This window comes from Podarcis bocagei (assembly GCF_964188305.1).
Source record: "Podarcis bocagei genome assembly, chromosome: 1".
NCBI lineage: Eukaryota > Metazoa > Chordata > Lepidosauria > Squamata > Lacertidae > Podarcis > Podarcis bocagei.
In genome coordinates this window covers 83,561,896-83,582,925 of record NC_138125.1, presented here as the reverse complement: position 1 = coordinate 83,582,925, position 21,030 = coordinate 83,561,896, and the positions used below count along the sequence as shown (strand labels likewise).

The window sequence follows — 21,030 nt, the reverse complement described above, 5'->3', positions numbered from 1 at the left end:
CAAAAAAAGTTTTAGACAAGAGACTGAGTACTCTGCTCTCCCCCCCCCCACTTTCTTTTTGTCTAGGAATAGAAGAGAAGACTAGGCATGCCCCAACCCTTACCTAGCCAAGGTTGCCTCCAGACGACCTGCATATTGAACATTCAATTTCCTTGCACAATGCATCAACCATGTGTTATCCCACCCTTTCCAGTGCTTTTCCCTATTACTTTCATTATCACAAAAGTATGATTGGAGGTGGAAAGGTTTGTGGTCATGCTGTATCAAATCAACTTTAATTGCACAAACCTAGTTTTCAATTCCCCCTGAAGATAGCAACAGCATTCTCTACTGTTTGCCATAAGGTTCATATATAGAGGCAGCATGTACAAAAGTTCTGAAACACATTTGAAACCAAGAGAAGAAGAAATCATTGCTTATTTTAGAAAGGTGGCAAGAATGAGACTTAGGAGGAGCTGTTGATGACTGAAAGAGTATTATGTATGTTTATGGATGGGTCTGGGGTGGTGGGGAGAATTATTTCACCAATCAGTGTATATTAGACTGTGATGGCCTTTTACCAGTTCTAACAGACTGAAATCTACAAAAAAAACAGCAGGCACCACATGCGAGGAATAACTAAGCCAGATACCAGTGCTCTGAATCAGGTGATATCAGTAAGTGTTATTCAAGTGCAAATTTAGCTTCATGCCAAGAAATAGTTCTCCGCCAGGAAGAGACCATTTCCCACTGCTTGTTTCGGTATGGGAGTCTTTATGTGGTTAACTGTGGAGAAAGCAATCTGTCTTTCATAAGCACCCTCAAACACTACTGACATTATAGTACATAGTTTATAGTTCCAAAAATGATAGATGAGGTGACTCAACAAAACAAGATATATATCAGAGAGAGAAAAGTCACAAGTATCCTATAAATGCTTGGCCTTGAACTAGGAGAGCTAATCTCATACCTAGTTACTAGAATGGCAGGATCGAAATCTCTATATAAAAATTTACATAATGACTTGTCAGCTTATGTCAGGCTAGTTGAAGATGAGCTGTTTAGTAAGAATGCTGGAAAACGGGATGTGGTAAAACATAGTTCTAGAATAATTCAAACATCGTCCTGAATATCACTTTCTAATTTGTACCTCTATATATTCCATGTTGCCATGGGGGGGGGGAGTGGCTCCCCTCCCCAAAAGAAGGTTATGTTAATTTGTTACTGGAAAAATAAGCAGATCACTGATCAGAAGGTCGGCGGTTCGAATCCCCGCAATGGGGTGAGCTCCCATTGCTCGGTCCCTGCTCCTGCCAACCTAGCAGTTCGAAAGCATGAAGTACATGTAGATAAATAGGTACCGCTCTGATGGGAAGGTAAACGGCGTTTCCGTGCACTGCTCTGGTTTGACAGAAGTGGCTTAGTCATGCTAGCCACATGACCCGGAAGCTGTACACCGGCTCCCTTGGCCAGTAAAGCGAGATGAGCCCCACAACCCCAGAGTTGTCCGTGACTGGACCTAATGGTCAGGGATCCCTTTACCTTTACTTTACAGGAAGTATTTAGGAGGATATAATAAAAGCATAAACGCGTGACATCTTGAAAAAGCGGTGTGCATTCTGCAGACTAGACAAGGCATCCCAATACATATTGGGTGCTACCAATGTAGAATCACCAAGAAGTAGCCCCATGTGAGAGCAAGGCCAAAGTGTCCCTCGCTTTGACTCTAATGACAGATGAACCAGATGTATTAAGGAACTCTTACTAGGTGGTAGCTGCAACAAAGTAAAGAAAAAAGAAAAAAGGAAGGCATAACACTTTGTGTAGCACCAGTGGAGGTATGAATCAGGGCACTGCCCCACCAGTCCTAGTCTGCCCCCAGTCAGCCCCCAAATGCCTGCCATCCTACTTTAGCATCCAGTCCAGGGATTGGTCCTGGCTGCCTTAGTATCAGTATTGCTTGTACAACTCAGCAGAGAGGAGGGTGGCTCTGGCTCTATCTTTAACTTTCTATCCTACCAGTCACCGCGGTGTACCAGAGTCCTATGGTAGAAATATATATGCTGTTTATGTGTGTCTACCAACAAAATAAACTACAGAGCTAATCTGATGATGAGTGGAAAAAATGAATGGGGTTGATATAATGACTCCAACTAGAAAGATAACAATGGTACATTGAATGGCAATATTGTTGTAAGCCGCTCTGAGCCCAGCTTTGGCTGGGGAGGGCAGGATATAAATAAAAATTTATTATTATTATTGTCCTTGCTTATAGATCATGGCACACACTGGCTGCTTCCCTATGAGGCTTTCAGTATATGTGTTCATTATGCCTTCTCTGAAGCTTTTAATGTGAATTTGGTATGCCTCCGCCATGCAGTGTTACAGGGCATCTGGATGTAAGCCAAGTATAATCCTCCCATGCTTTCCCATTGCTTCTTCCACCTTTTTTCTTACTGTTAAAGAGGGAAAGAGCAGAAGTGCACAGCAATCTCCTTGCAGTTGTGCACAGGAAAAGTCACATCTTAACCACACTGGGAGTTGTTTTCCCTGACACGTTGGAGATGACCGCTCCTTTCTCTAAGGCCTGCCATGTACTTCTGGTTTAAAAATCATTTCATGTCCTGCACCCCAACTCCTTTCTACCAGATTTCAGTCTTAATAAATTGTTCCCTAGAACGAGGTTCCCTACACACTTCAGTTAGCTATTTTATTGGTAAACTGCATTAAGATAAAGTAGTGCTAACTTCCAAGTACCAAGGTGTAGGTTTCAGCAGTAATCTTGCAAGGCCACAATCCTCCAGCCCCTGTGCTACAGACATTTAACAATTGTGCTGTGGTAAAATACTGCAACCAATCAGCAAGGGGACGGGGAATCAATTTAGCATGCTTTCTAGCTGGGTTGTTGAACTGGCTACACTGGATTGTCCAATTAGATCTGGTTGTAAAATTGACTGAACTAGAGATTAGTCATTCTCAAGTGAAATCCACGGGATTTAGAGCCTGATCTCTAATGATGTTTACTTGGAAGTAAGCTGCAAGCACTCTTTTTTACTTTTTTGCAATTGTGCTAATTGTGTAAACACATTCACACAGGAGGGCACACAAAGCAGGGGGTTAAAATGGTGCTAAGAAGCACCCGCTTCAAAATGTGAGGAAAAGGAGACGTGTGACAGCCAACCAACAGGTGAAGAAACAGAAGGATATAACCTTGTCCATACAGTTATGTCATGCCCACCTTGTGGACAAAATATAATAAGATGCAGACACTGCACCAGAGCACCAGAGGCAGGTGGATAATCAGCTGCAATTCTGCTTATAACGGGAGAGTCATGACTGATAGCAGTAGGAGACCCTCATCTGGACATACTAATTGAAACTCCATCTCTTTAAGAAGATGGATGAGGAATGCTAAGGCCGCAGGCACCTTCAGAATTGTGCTGTTTTTCTGTTATTAAACAGAAAATACCTAACAAGAGTAGGTATTAAACAAATACCTAACAAGAGTCACAGGAAAACACAGGAGGACAATACATGGATGTCAGCACTATATGGATGCCCCATTCAAAAGTGAATGCCCGAAGCATGACAATTCCATGCTGAACACCTAGTGTAGAAGCACCTGCAAATCCAACAGCGAAACAACTAGAAGGAATCATTTATTTCATCTGATAATTTAGGTTTCTAATAAGTCCATGAAGTACAAAAATCTGGGAACTTGTCATAATGGCACAACAGCAACTAAGAAATGAATTGTTCAGAGATACCTGGATTTCCAGCAGCTCAACAACTCAGCAAGAGCAAGCCGGGGGTGGGGTGGGGTGGGGTGGGGTGGAGGGAATTAATAAAGTACCCAGAAGGCCAGACAATTCAGTGCCACAATTAAAGTTTCAACTCTTGCACTGAAAACAGAAGCAAGAATGGCTGAAGATCTCAGTGGAGAACAGGCCACCACACAGGTCTGGATCACAATCCTTCCTGTTTGCTGCTTCATTTATCCTCCTGTAGCAAGGGCTGTAGAAAAAGAACAGAAGTAAATAATAAAGCTTGATTCCATAAGCTTTCTATCTCACTCTCAGATATTAAACTCTCTCAGAACATGTTGTCTATTGCTTATGTTATGATGTTCAGTCTAGGCCTCTTGCAGAGAAAATTCAGACCAGGTTTCTAGGATTTAGCTCCCATACTGTTGCTCCTTTTGCCAGGGATAAGTTCCACTACTATACACATGTGTCATTCTATGTCTGTGTTTTCAAAACAAATATTCTGCAATATAAACCCATGGAGGCTATGGGGAAATAGGACAGAGAACTGTTGGAAGCCAGTCAGACTAATAATCCACAAGGAACATTTCTTATCATTAACCGAAAATGAAATCTCAAAAACACGCCCCACTGTTCGGTTCTTTCCTTCGTTAGGGTGGTATGCAATGAACGTATTTGCGTGTGTGTGTGTGTGTGTGTATAATAAAACCAAAAAACCCACAACCCAAAATCTAATGAAGTTTAACGTCTCCTGTCCGTACTATCGGTCAGTTCTTGAAGGGCTATACTCATACTATGTGTTATTGTCCCCCCTCTCCTCAATTAGTACTTCCCCATTAGTACTTTATAGAACCCCTCCCTGACTTAAGGACACCTGCGGTCCATTATGAGCATTTGCACAGGTATTTGCTTACTTGTGTGCACAGCCATTAAAAGAAATATAGATACACGTTTTCTGATATACCAGATTTGCAGAAAACAGCAGATTTTTAAAAGAAAGAAAAAGAAAAAAAGCATATATGAGGTCATACTCAGCCCCACCAGAAGCCCATTGAGAACTGCCTTGTCATCAGAAGTAGAGGTGATTATGAAAACATGACACCCAGCAAAACATCATCACACACGTACATATATGGGTGTCACCCACATAATGTGCTTTAGTACATTCATATTTGGGTAGCATGTGGTTTTATGTTGGATTTTTTTCCCCTTACTGCATTATCTGTGTATCAAATAAATCTGAATTATTGGGAGGTGGTGCAAGTTTCTACTTGAAGGAGGATAAAATCATGTGGATGGCAGGAAAAAAACAACATGTAAACATGGGAGGCACCAAATCTACTTGGAACTCTTGTGTGTACACAGCGAAAATACACTGTTCTCATCCTAACAACAGTTGAACAAGAGTTTCATTTTCTGAAAAATTCTTCCCCCATCCCTCCGCTACTTTGTCCAAGCTAGTACACACTACCATTTAAACTCAACAGACATGAATTACAAGCCACAATACATTGGTGGGTTCGAGCCAGTATGGTGTAGTGACTAGAGTGCTGGACTAGGACCAAGAAGATCCAGGTTCAAATCCCCTCTCAGCCATGTAGCTCAGTGGGTGACTTTGGCCAGTCCCTCTTAGCCTAACCTGCCTCACAGGGTTGTTGTTAGGATAAATGGTAGTGGGGGAGACAGAAAACCTTGTGTGATGCCTTGAAGGATAGGCAGGACATAGTTGTAGTAAAATAAATAAATATTAAAGGCCAATAATAATAATAATAATACCACCTCTTGGGTATCTTGCGAATTCACATCTGGACGCTTCCATACTGGCATGGCAAGGGCAAACAGCACCAGTAGCCCAAAGACCAGGATCAGCATCCCCAATATGTTGGCAAACCATGCCTCTGCAGGAAGCTGAGAGTAGGGTGTGGTTGTGCTTGTTCTAAAAGTACAGACAAAAGGCAAAAATGCTTGATGAAAAGCCAATAGCACCACAAACACCTCCCCAGAGACCCATAAAGAAGGAAATATCTGGATAGTGCCAACAATCTATATTAAGCCACATAATCTCTTTCACCATATGTAGCATTGCTCCAATAGCCATTCTGCTGTCCCAGACACCCAAGTAATGCATTTGGGCTCGAGGCTGGAGCACATCTTATATTCAAGGAAATGTGTACAATGACCTATTGAGCAGAACACTATCTTCACATTGCAAGCCTCCAGACACTAGCTCCACATTCCCATCTGCTTCTGCTACATGTGGTTTAACCGCATTCTCAGGTTCCCCATTGCCTTGTGGACACATTTCCCTTCTGTACTTCTAAAACAGGGATGGGGAACCAGTGGCCTTTCAAATGTTGCTGAACTATATGTTCCTTATTCCTGGTCTCAAAGCTATCATTGCTTTCAAACTTATAATGACTGCTATCGATCTGGACCAGGCTGAGCAGCTGCCTCTTCATCCCTCATTATTTGTACCCCAGAAGACTGCCAACTCTCTCCAGTGTAAATAACCAGCAACATATTCTCCATTGTCTTTTTAGCGCGTGCTATTTCCTCCTCCCATTATCAAGCCCTCTCTGTTTTGCTACTCACAGTTTGAAGAAAAGCTTCTCATTGATGCCGGAGATGCAGGCGGCCACAACTAAAGGGATGATGGCAGAGCCAAAGAAGACATGGATGGGCTTGTACAAGGCTCGGAACCAGGTGGGAGCCCAAGGCAGCAAGAAAGAAGCAAAGCCCATGGCCCACTGGATGGAAGAGATAAGAAATTGGGATATTTTCAGAAACCCATATTGGAGGAAGGGCTCAGCATGGTATCTGCACAGGGACTGAGCACAAGTAATGCAGAAACCAGATTTGCAGAAGTATTTGTTTTATTATATTCATGATCTAAAATCTCAAACTAGCTATGAGAGCTTGGGAGGGGGGGGAGATAGACAGCCACCAGTGAACAATTTAGGTTAGTTTTTTTCAAATATCTACTGCGCTTTTACAGACAACATTTTAAATAAAACAAATAAAATGTTTGAAACAAACTTTTAATACCGCATGTGCACATGGTGAAGGGGTTAAGGGGGGGATTACCCAAGAGGGAGGAAACCTAATATTTATGAAAAGGGTGGCTAGAACAAATTATTCACTCTCACAAAATACAAGAAGTGTCAGGCCGCAGGTTTAAGACAAAAGTATATTTTCTATGCAATGTGGGTGACAACCAGTGCTTTTTTTCTTTAAAAAAATGTTTAGGAGTACTCTCATTTTCCTATTAATATTGAAATATTGCCCCTCAATGAGGCCAAAATTAAATTCACAAAATGTTTAGGGGTATGCGTACACCTGTGTCCCCCAGAAAAAAGCACTGGTGACAACCCACCAAAATACTTTGTTTTTAGAAGTATTACGATGAATTCAAGGAGGTTAGATCTACAAATGGCAACTTTCTCAGTACTGGGATTCATGGGCTGAGATTGTGCTAGGAGGCAACCACCTTATTTAATTCCAAATATGTCTTTTGCACCTAGCTCTGGTTGGTTGCTCTTGGGATTCTTGTGAAGAAAAACAACCAAAGTAGATCCAACAAACCTGAAGATTGTGTATCCCTCCCGAACACTAAAAGCGGCAGTTTCAGACAGGTTTCCCCCTGCTCCGACCCTACATAAAAGTGACTGGGACTGAACCAAGTACCCTCTGCATGTAAAACAGGGGAGGGGGAAATTTGGCCCTCAGATGTTGCAGCACAGCAACTCCCATTTGCCCTAGCAAGCACGGCCAATACTCAGGGATGATGAGAAGTGTAGTTCCGCAACATCTGGAGGGTGAATGTTCCCCACACCCGATGCAAAGTATGTGCTCTGCCACCAAGCTACAGCTTCTTAGGTTCTTACCCACCTGACAGGAGAAGAGCAGCACAGCACCAAGCCCTAGCCAGCTGTGAAGGGAGTACATGTTGGCAATGCCCTGTTTGTTGTGATATTCAAAGACGGCCACCAGTCCCAGGACAATTAGGATGAATGCTGCCAAGGTCAGTCCTGCATGCAGCAGCTTCCATGGCAGTTTGGGCCCCGACCAAGAGAGGGGCATGCGATACACCAGCACCGCTGGAGGAGAAAGAGGGGGAGAAGTCACTAGAGCCAAGATGGCTCAGGCACCCGTCCCACATCCCCGCCAAAATAGCCAAGTCACTGATTCCCAGGTTTGCTTGTTTTGTATACTGCCCTTCAGCCAATGATCTCAGGCTGGTTCACAGCATAAAAACACAAGATAAAAACACAAGATACATAATAAAATAACCCCCCCCCCCCACAAACACACTTAAAAGGATACAGTGGTATCTCAGGTTACAGATGCTTCAGGGTACAGACTCAGCAAACCCAGAAAGAGTACCTCGGGTTAAGAACTTTGCTTCAGGATGAGAACAGAAATCGTGCGGTGGCAGCGGGAGGCCCCATTAGCTAAAGTGGTACTTCAGGTTAAGAACAGTTTCAGGTTAAAAACAGACCTCCAGAACAAATTAAGTTCTTAACCCGAGATACCACTGTATAGGATGTTAATATCGGTTCTGCTACTGGGGCAGGAGGAGGGGAAATCAGAAAAGGATTGGATCCTCTTTTCACTTACCTGCACCAGTCAAGACCAACATGCCTGTCACCATGAAAACTGGATGCCAGTTAAACATCTGAGAAGAACCATCCCAGGCAAAGCCACCAAGCCAGTGTTGGGTCCAGTAGACTGTGAACACCACACACAAGATCCCCAGAATTCCCAGTAGGATTGAGAGCAGCAAGAATGAGACTCTGGGAATCATCCTGTTCACAGGGAGCACACCTGAGAAGGCAAGAGACCAGCTAGCTGTAAAAGCTATCCAACCATCTGCTGGTTCTGGCACCAGCAAGATTTTTGCCTCCTCCCTTTCCTTACTACCTAGTTCTGCTTTCCTCCCTTCAGCAGAGAACTGTTTTTCTGTCACACAGTTTTGTAACCCAAAATAGGGTGGAGTCTCAGACTCTGGGTCAGAAGAACTGATTTCAATAGTATGTCCACCACAGACCATGAAACATCAAAACTTCACAGCTAAGTGGAAGGTAGATCTGGAATTTCCCCAGGCTGGTTAAGGCAATTCACATTCTAACCACTATTCTCGCAAAAGTCAAGGCTGGCAGTTACCAGCAGCTTGTCCAATGGGGTAACACACCTCACAGACTATATCCAACTGTGTCAGCAGGGGCTTCTACTGTCTGCAGCCCCTGTCCACTAAAAGAAGGAGGCTCAATTACTGATGATTCCATACTTCCCAAAGCCAAGTCGCACAGAAACACCAAAGGAGTACACATGTTACTGAAGAGAAAGTTTCCAGAGAAATAAAACAGTCCCACAGTTGTTGATCAGGAACCAGAACCTACACTGAATTGATCATATGATCTGGCAGGATGCAACTCCAATTTAGTTAAATCTAGTTAGGCAGCAGATACCATGTGTTATGTCCAATTCTGATATCCAAGGCTCTTCTGTGAACCAAGGCAAACTTTTGTGTAAGCAACACTGGCATTCATAAAGTGAAGTTAGATTGGCTACTACTGGATCCAACTTGATCTAAGAGCCATAGCTGAGTTTCAGCCAAAAATAAAGGTTACTGCAGCCAATTGCATATGAAAACAGATAGCCTCACATTAGTTTTCAAATTTATTTACGAACTGTCCCCACAGTGAAAGGTGCAAACCACAGACTTTTTCTACCAACCCAGCAGCCCTGCACAGATGCTGCACCTGCAACCACTGGGTCCTGGAGGGAGACAACGGTCACAAGATCATCCCAACTTCTGCTTTCAAGACAGAAGTGAGAAGCTTGCAGAGTGTGTGCATTAAAAGACTATGGCAATGACTGAAACATTGCTCTTCACAGTGCAAAGGTGGGCTGGAAGTTAAGTGAATGACAATCTAGGGTCTTAAAAAAAAAAGTCTCTTGTCTAACTGCAGCCAGACTCTCAGTTTGGATGGCTGGCATCTTCTACTAGCATCTTCTCATGAACTGGAGAGCTCTACTGAAACTTTTGTGCCATTAACTCACCACGTACACCAAGAGGAAAATGTGCTGATGCAAAAGTGAAAGCTGCTGAGCAGCTGTGTCCTGTGTGATTTCTGTGGGGGGCATAGCCCACAAAAAATTGTTTAAAGTTGCCAGTTCAGTTTGGGGTCACACCATTTACATTCAAAGCTCATGGCTTCCTCAAAATAAGCTTGGGAATTGTAGTTTGCCTCTCACCGAGCTACAATTCACAGCACCTACAACTACAATTCCCACAATTATATGGGGGAGTTTTACAGGTCAGGAGGGCCCTGTTTCTACCATTGCTGCCACGCTGGATTCAAACTGTCAGCCCACATTGTGCTGTGACCGCCTTTTCTCCAGAGACTCTGCTTCCCTCCCAAAACTATTTCCCCTCTTGCTTACATCAGTCCACTGCAACTGAAAAATGGCCATTTGTATTACAATCTACCTCTCTAGAAGGAGGAGGGGCTCACACCCCTCTGCTATCCAGCACAGAGTAACTACTGTGTTTTTGTTTGTTACTATGGCATGCATTTTGGTCCTTTTATATTTTAAACCGCCCTGTGATCCTTGGATGAAGGGCAGTATAGAATTGTTGTTGTTGTTGTTGTTGTTAATGTTAATATTCCAGTGGTTCAGTGCTCGGCAGTTTTAACTCCCCAGTCCTTGATTAATTATAACTTTTATTGGACCCAGGAATTTAGAGTGTCTCTCACCCCACAAATTCATAACAACACACACACACAACCCCCCCATCAATAGATTTAGAACAAAGTATTAAAACACCCTTAGGAAAGGAAGTGTAAACATCAAGGGTAAGTAGGTGTAAGATAAGAAAAGAAATACATAGAAACTACAGCCAACTTTGGAAATGTTTAATTCAAAATATGGTTTTGCTAACATGTTTTGACCAGCTACCCGATTAGAATCATTTATCTTTATGATCAACCTTTTTACTTACAGTCTTATAGCTTTACTGCAAAGTATAAGCCGGGTCAAAGAGAAGAGCAGAAAATGGCCACTGTGGCAATAACTAATAAACACTGATGTACTACCATGCCAAAGAGCCCCTTTTGAAAATCGCACCAGGTGGTTGCTGCTTTTGCTTTCCTTTGCTTCCAAAGAGAGGGAGGACTTTAAGCACTTGTGGGTCGATATTTAAATTAGAATAATTTCTGGCATCGACTGGTGAACAGATTTAACTAGTGACAAACTACTCCGTCTTTTAGCCTTGAATTTCACCGTCTCTCGGTTTCACGAACATAACGGCAGCCAATGCAAAAAAAAAACCCAAAACCCTTGGATGGGAGAGAATGCTAAGATGGCACTACTTATAGCTGGCAGTCTCTCGGGGTGACGCTGGAAGTGAAACGCGGCTGCCAACAACTTATCGCAAGGCGCAGAAGTGTGCAAACGTCAGTTCCATATTCAGGCTGCTCCCTCATGCGTGCTGAACAAGGAACCAACTCCAGCCTCATAAAGTTAACAATAAAGCACAAAGTCCCGTGACGTCCAGTGCTCTGCCGCAAGAAAGCTGCTGGCATTTAAGCGATAAATTGGTTTGCTGCGGCAACAGCCTTCGTAAGCAACATACAGTACAGTTACCTTGCACAACTGGGGCACCTGCTGCTCTCCAGATACTGATAGACTACAACTCCCATCACCCAGGCCACCTCCCCCTTGTGGCTGAGGCTGATGGGAGCTGGAGTCCAGAAGCACCTGCAGGGCTGCAGGATCCCCGGTCGCATCTCTGTTCAACTAGCACACGAAACATCTATTGGATCCAGGCTGTCGAGCGAAGCTGAACCCATAGCAGTTCCAGAGAGCAACTTGCAAGCAGTTTCAAGCACTGCGGGTTTTGCTGCCCAGTGCACACCCCCGACCGCGCCATTAAAGCGCATATGAGGAGCAATAAGGAAGTGACACTTGCTAGATAGCATAACGTATAAATGGGTAGCGGGATCGCCCCTTGCAGGGAAGCGCCTGGGAACAGCCGCAAGAGGGATTGCGCGCACACAAGGGTCAAGGTTTGCTTTCGCGACCCAGCTGCGTCCACGCACTCAAAGAACCGAGAAATACAAGCAACAGCTCACACCTCGCTTCTGTCTGAGTCGCGGGGAGCGCCGGGAAAAGTAGTTCCAAAGCTCCAGGTCCCCTTCAGCTCCATCGTCTCTGCTCATGATAGGAGGCACTTCAGACTAGTCTAGGCGCAGTTTATGGCACTGCCCAGCCAACGCCAAGACGGGTTTCTGGGAAATGTCGTTTTCTCAGCAAGATCTGTACAGTACTGTACAGTATATTGCTGGGCATGAACACGGCGGGGAATCGAGCCGGGAAAGTTCTCATTTAAGGAGCTTTACAAGCCTCTTCGTTTGCTTCTGCCTTTGCAATATACCTAGGTGCACCCGTCATTAAAGTTTTCCCTTGCGTCAAAGAGATGAGGGACTTCCTGGATGCCTAAGTGCCCGGCAAATTGAGCTGGTATAGGTATATTGCAGGTATGTAAACAGGTGTATTAACAGGAAACGCGTCACGTGACGAAGTTTTGCCTGTCACACAGCAAGGGCTGAAGGCAAAGGAGGAGCTTTGTCAGGTTGGCAACCTTTTCTATAACTCCCTGTTCCACGCCAGTAAGTTATTATTGTAGACTGGCAGCGGCGTTATGTGCCCCTTAATCTGCTGAAATCGCGCTGCAGGATTTCGCTCTGTAGCTGTGATATCAAAACAAAAATAGATTTCCGGTGGTCTGATTTCACTGGAACGACTGCATTTTTTAAAAATTGAGGCATTAAACACGGATTGATTTCATCAAATGGTGGAATGCCTCTCCAGCAGCTGGAAGTTCCAGTTTAGTGCGCTGAAGGAGACCGAAGGAAGGAAGGAAGGAAGGAAGGGGAGAATTATTTCTTTCGCACCGAAGTGGTAATAATCCACCAGAAAAGCTCAAAAGCCGGATCAGCGGCAAAGGGTAAATAAAGGCAAAAACAAAAAACACGCTCTCCGCACCATGTATCATACAGATAGGGAAAAAGAGCGCCAGCGGTTGTCGTCTGCACGCGGAATTTCAGCTGCTCATAGAAATCAAAGGAGAAATTGAAGATTTTACTTTAGCAATAGTTGGGAAGCAGGTCCCACATAACGAGCAAAAAATAGTAGCAAAGAGAGGAGTCTATAATTTTCTAACTCGGGGTCTTGTATCAGGTGAGAGGCGCGCGCACACCACTGTAAACATTTGCGAGTGTAGCGCGGAGTCTACGGAGTTTAGTGGACGAGGGTGGCATGAAGAGGCAAATGAACTAGACTGCTGTAACCTGGAAATGCAAATGTTCGTGCTACTTCTGACCTGCACCATTAATAGTGTCCTTGCAGGGCTGTTATAAGCAGCTCTCCAAGCCAAAAACCCCAACACACAAATGGTGAAATGTGATCCGACTGTGCTGGGCCATGTTTTAAATGTTTTTGTTGTTGTTGTTTTTAAACTAAGCATCAAAAAAAGTAGTCCCCTCTAAGCCGCTGTAGAATCACGGGTTTCTTCCAGATGCATTCACTTCCGCCCCATGGAAGACTTTATAAATGGCTTCCAGAGGCAGGGCGGAAGTTTCCTATCCGGGCAACGAGATTCTCCGTCCGCTCTGTCATTTACAACTCTGTGACCGTGACCGCAAGGGCGGCAGCTTCCGGCCAGGCTGCCTCCTACGCTCCCCTGAGTGGCTGCGCCGTCTCCATGGGAACGGGCAACTGCCGCGCCAGGTGAGGGCCGGGAGCAAAGAGCGAGCTGGAGCAGCGACGGGCCTATCTTTCGCGACCTGTCGTGCCCCGTTACTTAACACGGGGAGCGTGAGGTCGAGGGCGCTTGGGAGCCCACAGAACGAGATCGCGTGTACCCGGATTGAAATCTTGATCACCAAGGAGATGAGGTCCGTGGCGCTTGATCCGTGTTGCCCAGGAAGAAAAGGCGCCCTTTCCAGCCCCTTGGAGGTGGCTGTGGCCAGTCAGCCCTCGCCACCCACCCTCGTGCTTTGCTTTCCCCTGTGTAGAAATAGGAGAAAAGCCGCGGAGGGGCAGCAAGAGTAAAGTTCTTAGATCACCGAAAAATGTTAAGAACAGTGTTAGGCAGTAGCAGTTAACGGTGCAACCAGTCTTACTTCAACAAAGGGATTCTTATTCATTGTTTGTATTTCTGACTGGTTTATCTTTGCTCTCTAGTGCTTGACTGTGTGTGGTGTGCTCCAGATTTGTGATGCCCCCCTCCCCGCTATTATTGCAAGTGTTGCTCACCTTATTCTCCCTCTTTCCCCCCCACCTGGTGTTTCTGCAGGTTTCAGGTCTCTGCCCAAAGGGAGCTATGAGTGATTGCGCTGGAGGAAAAAGTTTGTATCCCTCTGTTGTGTGAGCATGAGGTGTCCCTCTCATCTGGGATGCAGACACTGAGGCAAGGAAGATGCTCCAAACCAGCAACTATAGCCTGGTGCTTTCCTTGCAGTTCCTACTGCTGTTCTATGACCTCTTTGTCAACTCCTTCTCGGAGCTGCTGCGCATGGCGCCCGTCATCCAGCTTGTGCTTTTCATGTGAGTATGGCACAACAGTGGGTGCTTGTCACTGTCTGGGGTTTTTTTAAAGGGCTTGTATACATTTGTCTCTGAAAAGATGCTCAACAGTGCTATGAGCTCTTAAATAAGCTGTAGGGATCAAAAACGTAGTTACTCTTCAGGTCAGAACTGTAGACTAGTGCTTGAATAAGTGATTTGGAATGGAGAAGAGATGGTTAGTATGTCTACTCAGGAGCAACAGTGAAATCTTATATATTATGTTGACTCTGAAGGAAGTCCCATTGTTTTCAGTCATGCTTACTGTTGTGTAAGTGTGCATAGGATTGCAGCTTAAGCCTTTATGTATACAAGAGGACTTGATCCATAGTAAATGTGCTTAGGATTACAGAGAATTTGCCACATTGAACACAGTGGAACTTTTTTGAGTAAACATGCACAGGAATGCACTTTCTGTTTGTTTCTGCTCTTCTTGGGACACTCTCATTCAGGAAAATGGGAAGAAGAGAGTGCCAGAGAAGAGATGAATGGAGGAATGAAGTAGAATAAAAGATACCAAGAAAATTATTATTCTTTCCCTACTCCTGAAACATCGGCAGTTAGTAGGCTGTATTGTGTTGAATGATATTTTTAAAGGGGTGGTGCTATTATAATCCATTCATTCTATCTTTTCTCTGTGGGTATTAGCAGCTGTTAGCTCAGTTGCCATTACATAAAGTTCTACACTCAGATTATGAAAATGAGTGATAAGCAGGGGGAAATAGAGATAGCTGCAGCAGGTATTATTTCCATTGTAATCTTCTAGAAAGGGTTTCGGGGTTCCCTTTCCTCTGCAATTAGTGGACTAATGTCTCACTTGGCAGCATGGACAGTGAAAACCTCTGCAGCTATGTTAATCTGCTTTTTGTTCTCCAAGTACTAGGCTTGAGCCACAATTGTGGGGAGCCTGTGGCCCTCCAAACGTTGCTGGACCACAACTCCCATTATCTCTGACCATGGGTGGTGGTGGGGAGCTGGTGTCTAGTAGTATTTGGAGAGCCACAAGCAGCGGCATACCTAGGAGTTGGTTAGGTGAGCCCCTGCCAAGAGTGCAGGCTTGGAGAGTGTGCACAAAAATTGTGCCTCTCCACTCTGGCTTGGAGTGGCTAGGGACTTGCTTGCCTGTTCGTGTGCTCCCTGGGCTGCTCCTCCAATACTATGGGTGGCTGGGCAAAGCATGCAGGCTCCTGTGGGTGCTTCGGTGGAGAAATGCAATTGTGCAAGGGACCAGGGTGTGCGTGTGATGCCAAGGATGCAAGGGAACCTAGGTATACCTCTGTGTATAAGGTATCTATCAATCTCTGTCTCATTAAAATGTTTGCCTGCCTTACAGCATTCAGGATATTGCCATCCTCTTCAATGTCATCATCATCTTCCTCATGTTCTTCAATACCTTCGTCTTCCAGGCTGGCCTGGTTAATCTTCTGTTCCAGAAATTTAAAGGGACCATTGTCTTGTCAGCAACATACCTTGGTTTGAGCATATCCTTCCACATCTGGGTCATGGTAAGGCAGGAGAGGATTGTTTATACTGGTTATCAAGGAAGCCCAGATTCTGAATACAGGAGTAATTGTGCAAGCAAAGAAAACACACGTTGAAACAAACTTTATTTTATGCTCCCCCCAGGTTTAGCACTCTGTAGTTTTTAAATATGGAGGTCTGGATGTAACAAAAAAGCAGTATGGTAAATGGAAGAAATGTTGTGCAAGAGCAGGGATGAATAGAAGAAACTTACAGGTTAGGTTACGACAGGGAACTGTGGAAGAGATAGAAGTGCTCTCTATTGAACCCTAGGAATCCCTTGCAAACACCACCTGTGGATTTCCAAATTTGTTTCAACACTCATTATATTTTTAAAAGAAGCTCAGGTTTTTGTACCATCTTCTGTGTGATAAATAATGTGTGCAGAATTTGTAGAACAGTAGCTGTCTCATTGAACTGGTTGAGGAGTTCCCAGGAATAAAGACCTGGGAAGGAGTTGGATTAGATAAACCAAATAGTATTTAAGACATTTAAAAGCTCGTCTGATGAAACAGGATAAACTGGAAGGGGTCCTAGCTGTTGCAACTGTTATAATGCAATATATTATTGTGGCTTGGCATGCTAATTCACCTTCCAACCTTTCAGAATCTTGTTAGTATAAAGCTAGAATTTCCTACTGATAGGGTTAGCTGGATACAGGAGGTCTTACAGTCTTCTTTGACCAGTCCCCCCCCCCCCTTTGGGCAGTTCTGTTTTTCTCAGCTGTCCTTTGTTCTTCACCATCACACCCTGGACTTCTTGCATACATACCAATCACTTCTTTTTCTAAGATCTTTTTGAACAAGCATACTTTTATTTTGCTTTTGATGAGCATAATTTACAGTGTGCTCCATTATTCTTGTTTTCTTCGGACATCTTGTTACACTGACTTCTGCTCACATTAATTTATTCTTTTTAGATATCTGTGTCTGAGATCCATGAAAAATGATTGGCCTTGCAATAATTGCCTAAGCTGTCATTTAAGTGGTCTATTGTACGTTTTGTTAATACTGTATTCATGTGATAGCAAATCACACAAAGCACCCTAAGTTAACGTATTGTATCGTCCATCATAGTTGCCCTCTTATGGTCTTTACTGAGGGCAAGCTTGTTATGTACATGTGATTATGTGTAAGTTGAGTGGTTATTAACATTTGATTGACTTGGTTTACTGGCACTTTTTATGATTTGGAAGCTGTGTAGGCAACAGCTCATCCTTCAGATTCACCCCACCACCCAATTTCCTGGTTTCTCTTGTTGCTTCATGCACCAAAACATTTCACCTTCATGCTGTCTTCACATCTTTTCAATGTAATGTATAGACTTTGTACCCCTTAACACTGCTCAGTATGCTTGTAGCAGAATCTATTCTTAATCTTTTAACTCTCTTTTTTATGAAGCAAAAACAAACAATCCCAACAATAAGGAAGACTGATGTCTTTTTCAAAAGAACCAAGAAGAAAATTTATATTTTGATTCTTATAACAGACTTCCAAACTTTATCTGCAGTTTTGTCAAAGGCAGCCATACATGACTACCCATGCTGATTTGCAGCTGCAGCTATGGACACAAATGGAGTATTGGAATGTGACTCACTAATTTGCTCAGTACTGGCATTAGTGTAGTCCTAGTGAAGTCTGGTTGAAATGTTATATGTTTGCTACGATTTTGTAATATTGTATAAAGGTGGCCTCTCTAATTTATTGATTATTGGCTGTATAAGTAAGTTTCTTGGCTGCAGCGTTGTTCACAGCCCATTATTCCATTGACTCTTGCTATTAGTTGATTGGGGTGAGCCCATTGGATCATTGCAGTCTCATAGAATGAGCAATATATGCTTTGTTCTGGCTCTATTTGCTCGGTTCTGTAGTTATCTCCTAGGTTTGTCTTGTCCTTCTAGGCAGTGTGCCTGGGCATTTGTCCTATATCACATACCTTGAGCTTTAATAACTGTTATATCATTCACCTTTTTTCCTGGACAGATTTGTGAAGTTTAACAGAGGTCACTGTAATTTGGGTAATTAAAGGGAAGGAGGACAGAAGCATTTGGGACAAAAGATTTGTAGGTTTCCATGGTATTTGGAAGCGTCAGGAAGCTGTGCAGAAGTTGTCTTGGAACAGTGGCCAGGAAGTATATTTGGTCTCTGAGCTTTTAGTTGATCAAACTGTATTTTCTGTTTGACACCCTGATCCATTGTAAGCACTCAGCATTTTTGCTGTTGTCGCAATAGGCAATGATCTGTGTGATTTACTTTTCAAATATCAACAGATGTTGTGATTTAAAAACGAGGTCCTTATTCCTGGTTCTTCGTGTGTCTTGCTGTCCAGCTGCCTAACTGAAGGATACATATTTAAATTCAGTCCAAGTTTTGTTCAGTGGAGCAAACAACTACAATGAACAGGTGTCATTGACATGCAATGACTTACCAATGATGATGGGCTATATTGCCAAAGAGTCATAAAAGTTCGTGGTACAGCACCCTTGGCTTCTTGGAACAGAATGTTTAAATTCCAAAGCAGTGCTTGCATTGATATGAATTCACTGCACTGAAGGCAAAAACCTTCTCATATTTACAGCCTCAATAGTCTAGTACCTCCCTATGGATTTCTTTGGCTCTCTTTAGATGAGTGAGGGCTTTACGGAGGCTAACAAAAGATTTATTTCAATCTTACCTCATTTCCAGTTTGAATAACTTAGTGTGCCTATTTTCCTTTTCATTCCCCATCTCTTTTTTTACTCTTTCTTTTAAGATTGCATGCCATTATTTGTAAATGGTAAACCTGCCTAGAATACACTGGACAAAATGGTACATATTGTAGTTAAGTCCCAGTATCTAGGGAATTAATATCTCATCTTTGAAGTTAGATGAAGCAATCTAGCTTGAAAGTTGGGTACTACTGCTTTCCTAAACCTTGCTTGGTGAGGCAGGAGGATTTAAGAGGATTTTCTGTGATCAGTTGTTGAGAGCTAGAATAGGTCTGGTTGTTCTGTATAAATCTGCTGATCCGATTAACCTTTCTTTGCTCCCTGAGCTGCTCCGAGTGCTGGCATCCATTCCATGTGGTGTCTGGTTGCTTAACTGTTAAGAAAGACTTGGAATAGCCTATTATGACTGGGAACATGAGTTTTGGAAACTCTCTAGTAGTGGAACTAACATCATTACTCTTTTTTCCAACAAGCTCAACAAATATTGTGTCTAATTTTAATGTGGGTCAACTTTTGGTTTTTATTTTATCTGTGAAAATATTTTTATAGATACAGTTGCATAACTCCTGGTTTAATATACTTGGAAAAAATGTGGAAGCTTCCTTGAGTGGGATGTAGGAAGGGGACACACCAATCAATGGGATACCACAGGCCTTTGTTGTCCTGGATTGTTGCATGGTTTCTAGAATGTTTATTTGAGATTGTAACAATCTCTGAACTTTCAAGAGAAGGAGTTAGGAATGTTGCTGCTTCCCAAATATATAAATAATTATTGGGAGTAGGAAAATGGGAGCCATGTTTCTGAAGGAATTTGGTAGAAAGATGGGGCACTGAAGAAAGTCTGAAAGGATGGTTGGTATTGTTTTGTGTTGTTCTGGGAGGAACAGTCTATTTCCTGCCTTTAATATTTCATACATTTCTTTCCCACAGAACCTCCGCTGGAAAAATTCCAACTATTTTGTGTGGACAGATGGGCTGCAGACTCTTTTTGTTTTCCAGAGAATGGGTACGAGGCTGTTTCATTTCTCCCCTGTGTTATGACTTCTGAGCAAAGCTTAAAAATTTATCAATGAGGCTGGTTCCATCTGTGCTTCCCACAGAAAGTAGATGGGACAGGGAGCAGGGGGAGTGTAGCTGGGGAGATAATGGTGAAGTTGAATGTAAGAAAATAGTAAAGTTGATACAGGTGTTGACCTTGCTGGCTTGTGACTTATTTCTGATTGGTTGCAGTGGCTGTGCTGTACTACTACTTCTATAAGAGGACGGCTGTGCACTTGGGAGATCCCCGTTTCTACCAGGACTCTCTTTGGCTACGGAAAGAGTTTGCACAAGCACACAGTTGACAGCTGCTTCTGGATCATTTGGAGCAGAGGCCAGCTTGCTAGAATGTCCACAGAGATTTTACCAATATCTTGCAGCAAGTTCCCCTCCTCCCACTACAATTTGTCTCCTACAGTCAAGTTCTAAATCTCATGTGGTCAAATGACTTCATCCCTTTCCTACATTCGTGCACATTAGGCTACTCATCAATGGAACTGCTCTTTTGTGGATACCCTGCTTGCTACTATATGCTTCTCAGTCTCCAAGCACTCCACAGTCCTCCTTTCAGTTCAGCAAACTGCACTCTGGATTTGGCTGAAGCCTTACTGAGGAACGATTTGAAGTGCCAAACAGATTTGGCTGACAACTCCCACTGAGTAGCAATGCTGCATTTTCCTCCTTGAGAATATTTTCTTGCCCTAAGCTCCCCTGTGGCAGAAAAGGATTCCTGCCTTCACTAGTACCTCTGACAGTGCGACAAGAAATAAAGACTATGGTTTGGCTTTGCAGTATTCAGCCTGAGCAAATGTACTCTCATTGACTTGTTAGATTCCCCTTTTGTACTTGCATTTTTATAAATGGTGAGAAAATAAATCGGCTCTTTTTCAGAAACCATAGTGTGGTGATCTTGCTTTATTGTTTTTTCTCTAATGTGTGGTAGTAAAAGGGTGTTCTTTCCATTCCAAGGCTTGATTTATTACCACCAGTTCTCTGTGTTGTGCTGTTGATACTAAAAATAAACCATATAATTTAGCAACATTCCAATACAGAAAACAAATGGATGTTTTCGTTATGCCTGGCATGTGTGTGGTTTAGGGTAAGATAATGAAATTCACAGAAAAAATAAACTGGGAGGGGGAACAGAAGCTTGTTCCTAAAGCGCAATACCCAGGAAATCTTGTACTCTGAAATGTGGGGCAGGACTCCTAACAGTAGAATTAATTGTGGAACGCTGTGGGCCTTTGATAGAATAATAAAAAAGCTTTCGAGGGCAGGAGGGGATGCTGGGTAACTTGTTAAGTGGTGGATTTGGGAGTGGATTTTCGGATATATACGAGCTACGTGCCATTTGGGCCACGTGAACTGAGCAATCCGAGGTGCTTTGTA

At 43.4% G+C, this 21,030-nt stretch overlaps 2 protein-coding genes across 12 annotated transcripts; one reads left to right on the top strand and one right to left on the bottom strand.

Moving 5' to 3' along the window:
- Positions 1-3,625: 3,625 nt before the first annotated feature.
- Positions 3,626-12,021, bottom strand: CYB561A3 (cytochrome b561 family member A3). Of its 8 annotated transcripts, none has more exons than XM_081200911.1 (6): positions 11,884-12,021; positions 8,361-8,567; positions 7,632-7,840; positions 6,336-6,490; positions 5,523-5,679; positions 3,626-3,993 (listed from the first exon to the last, which is right to left on the bottom strand). In XM_081200911.1, the coding sequence occupies exons 1-6, from the start codon at positions 11,966-11,968 to the stop codon at positions 3,970-3,972; spliced, it is 837 nt and encodes a 278-aa protein (XP_081057037.1). In that variant the 5' UTR covers positions 11,969-12,021; the 3' UTR covers positions 3,626-3,969. The 8 variants fall into 8 exon arrangements, with proteins under 8 accessions (XP_081057037.1, XP_081057040.1, XP_081057043.1 ...); XM_081200914.1 differs by lacking the exon at positions 11,884-12,021 and adding an exon at positions 11,394-11,683; XM_081200917.1 differs by lacking the exon at positions 11,884-12,021 and adding an exon at positions 10,875-10,979.
- Positions 12,022-12,357: 336 nt separating this feature from the next.
- TMEM138 (transmembrane protein 138) lies at positions 12,358-20,538 on the top strand. 4 transcript variants are annotated; one of them, XM_081201255.1, is made up of 5 exons: positions 12,358-12,381; positions 14,107-14,357; positions 15,709-15,880; positions 19,534-19,609; positions 19,834-20,538. In XM_081201255.1, exons 2-5 carry the CDS (start codon positions 14,230-14,232, stop codon positions 19,944-19,946), a joined length of 489 nt encoding a protein of 162 aa, XP_081057381.1. In that variant the 5' UTR covers positions 12,358-12,381; positions 14,107-14,229; the 3' UTR covers positions 19,947-20,538. The 4 variants fall into 4 exon arrangements, with proteins under 4 accessions (XP_081057381.1, XP_081057380.1, XP_081057379.1 ...); XM_081201254.1 differs by lacking the exon at positions 12,358-12,381 and adding an exon at positions 12,463-12,756; XM_081201253.1 differs by lacking the exon at positions 12,358-12,381 and adding an exon at positions 13,387-13,538.
- Positions 20,539-21,030: the final 492 nt, after the last annotated feature.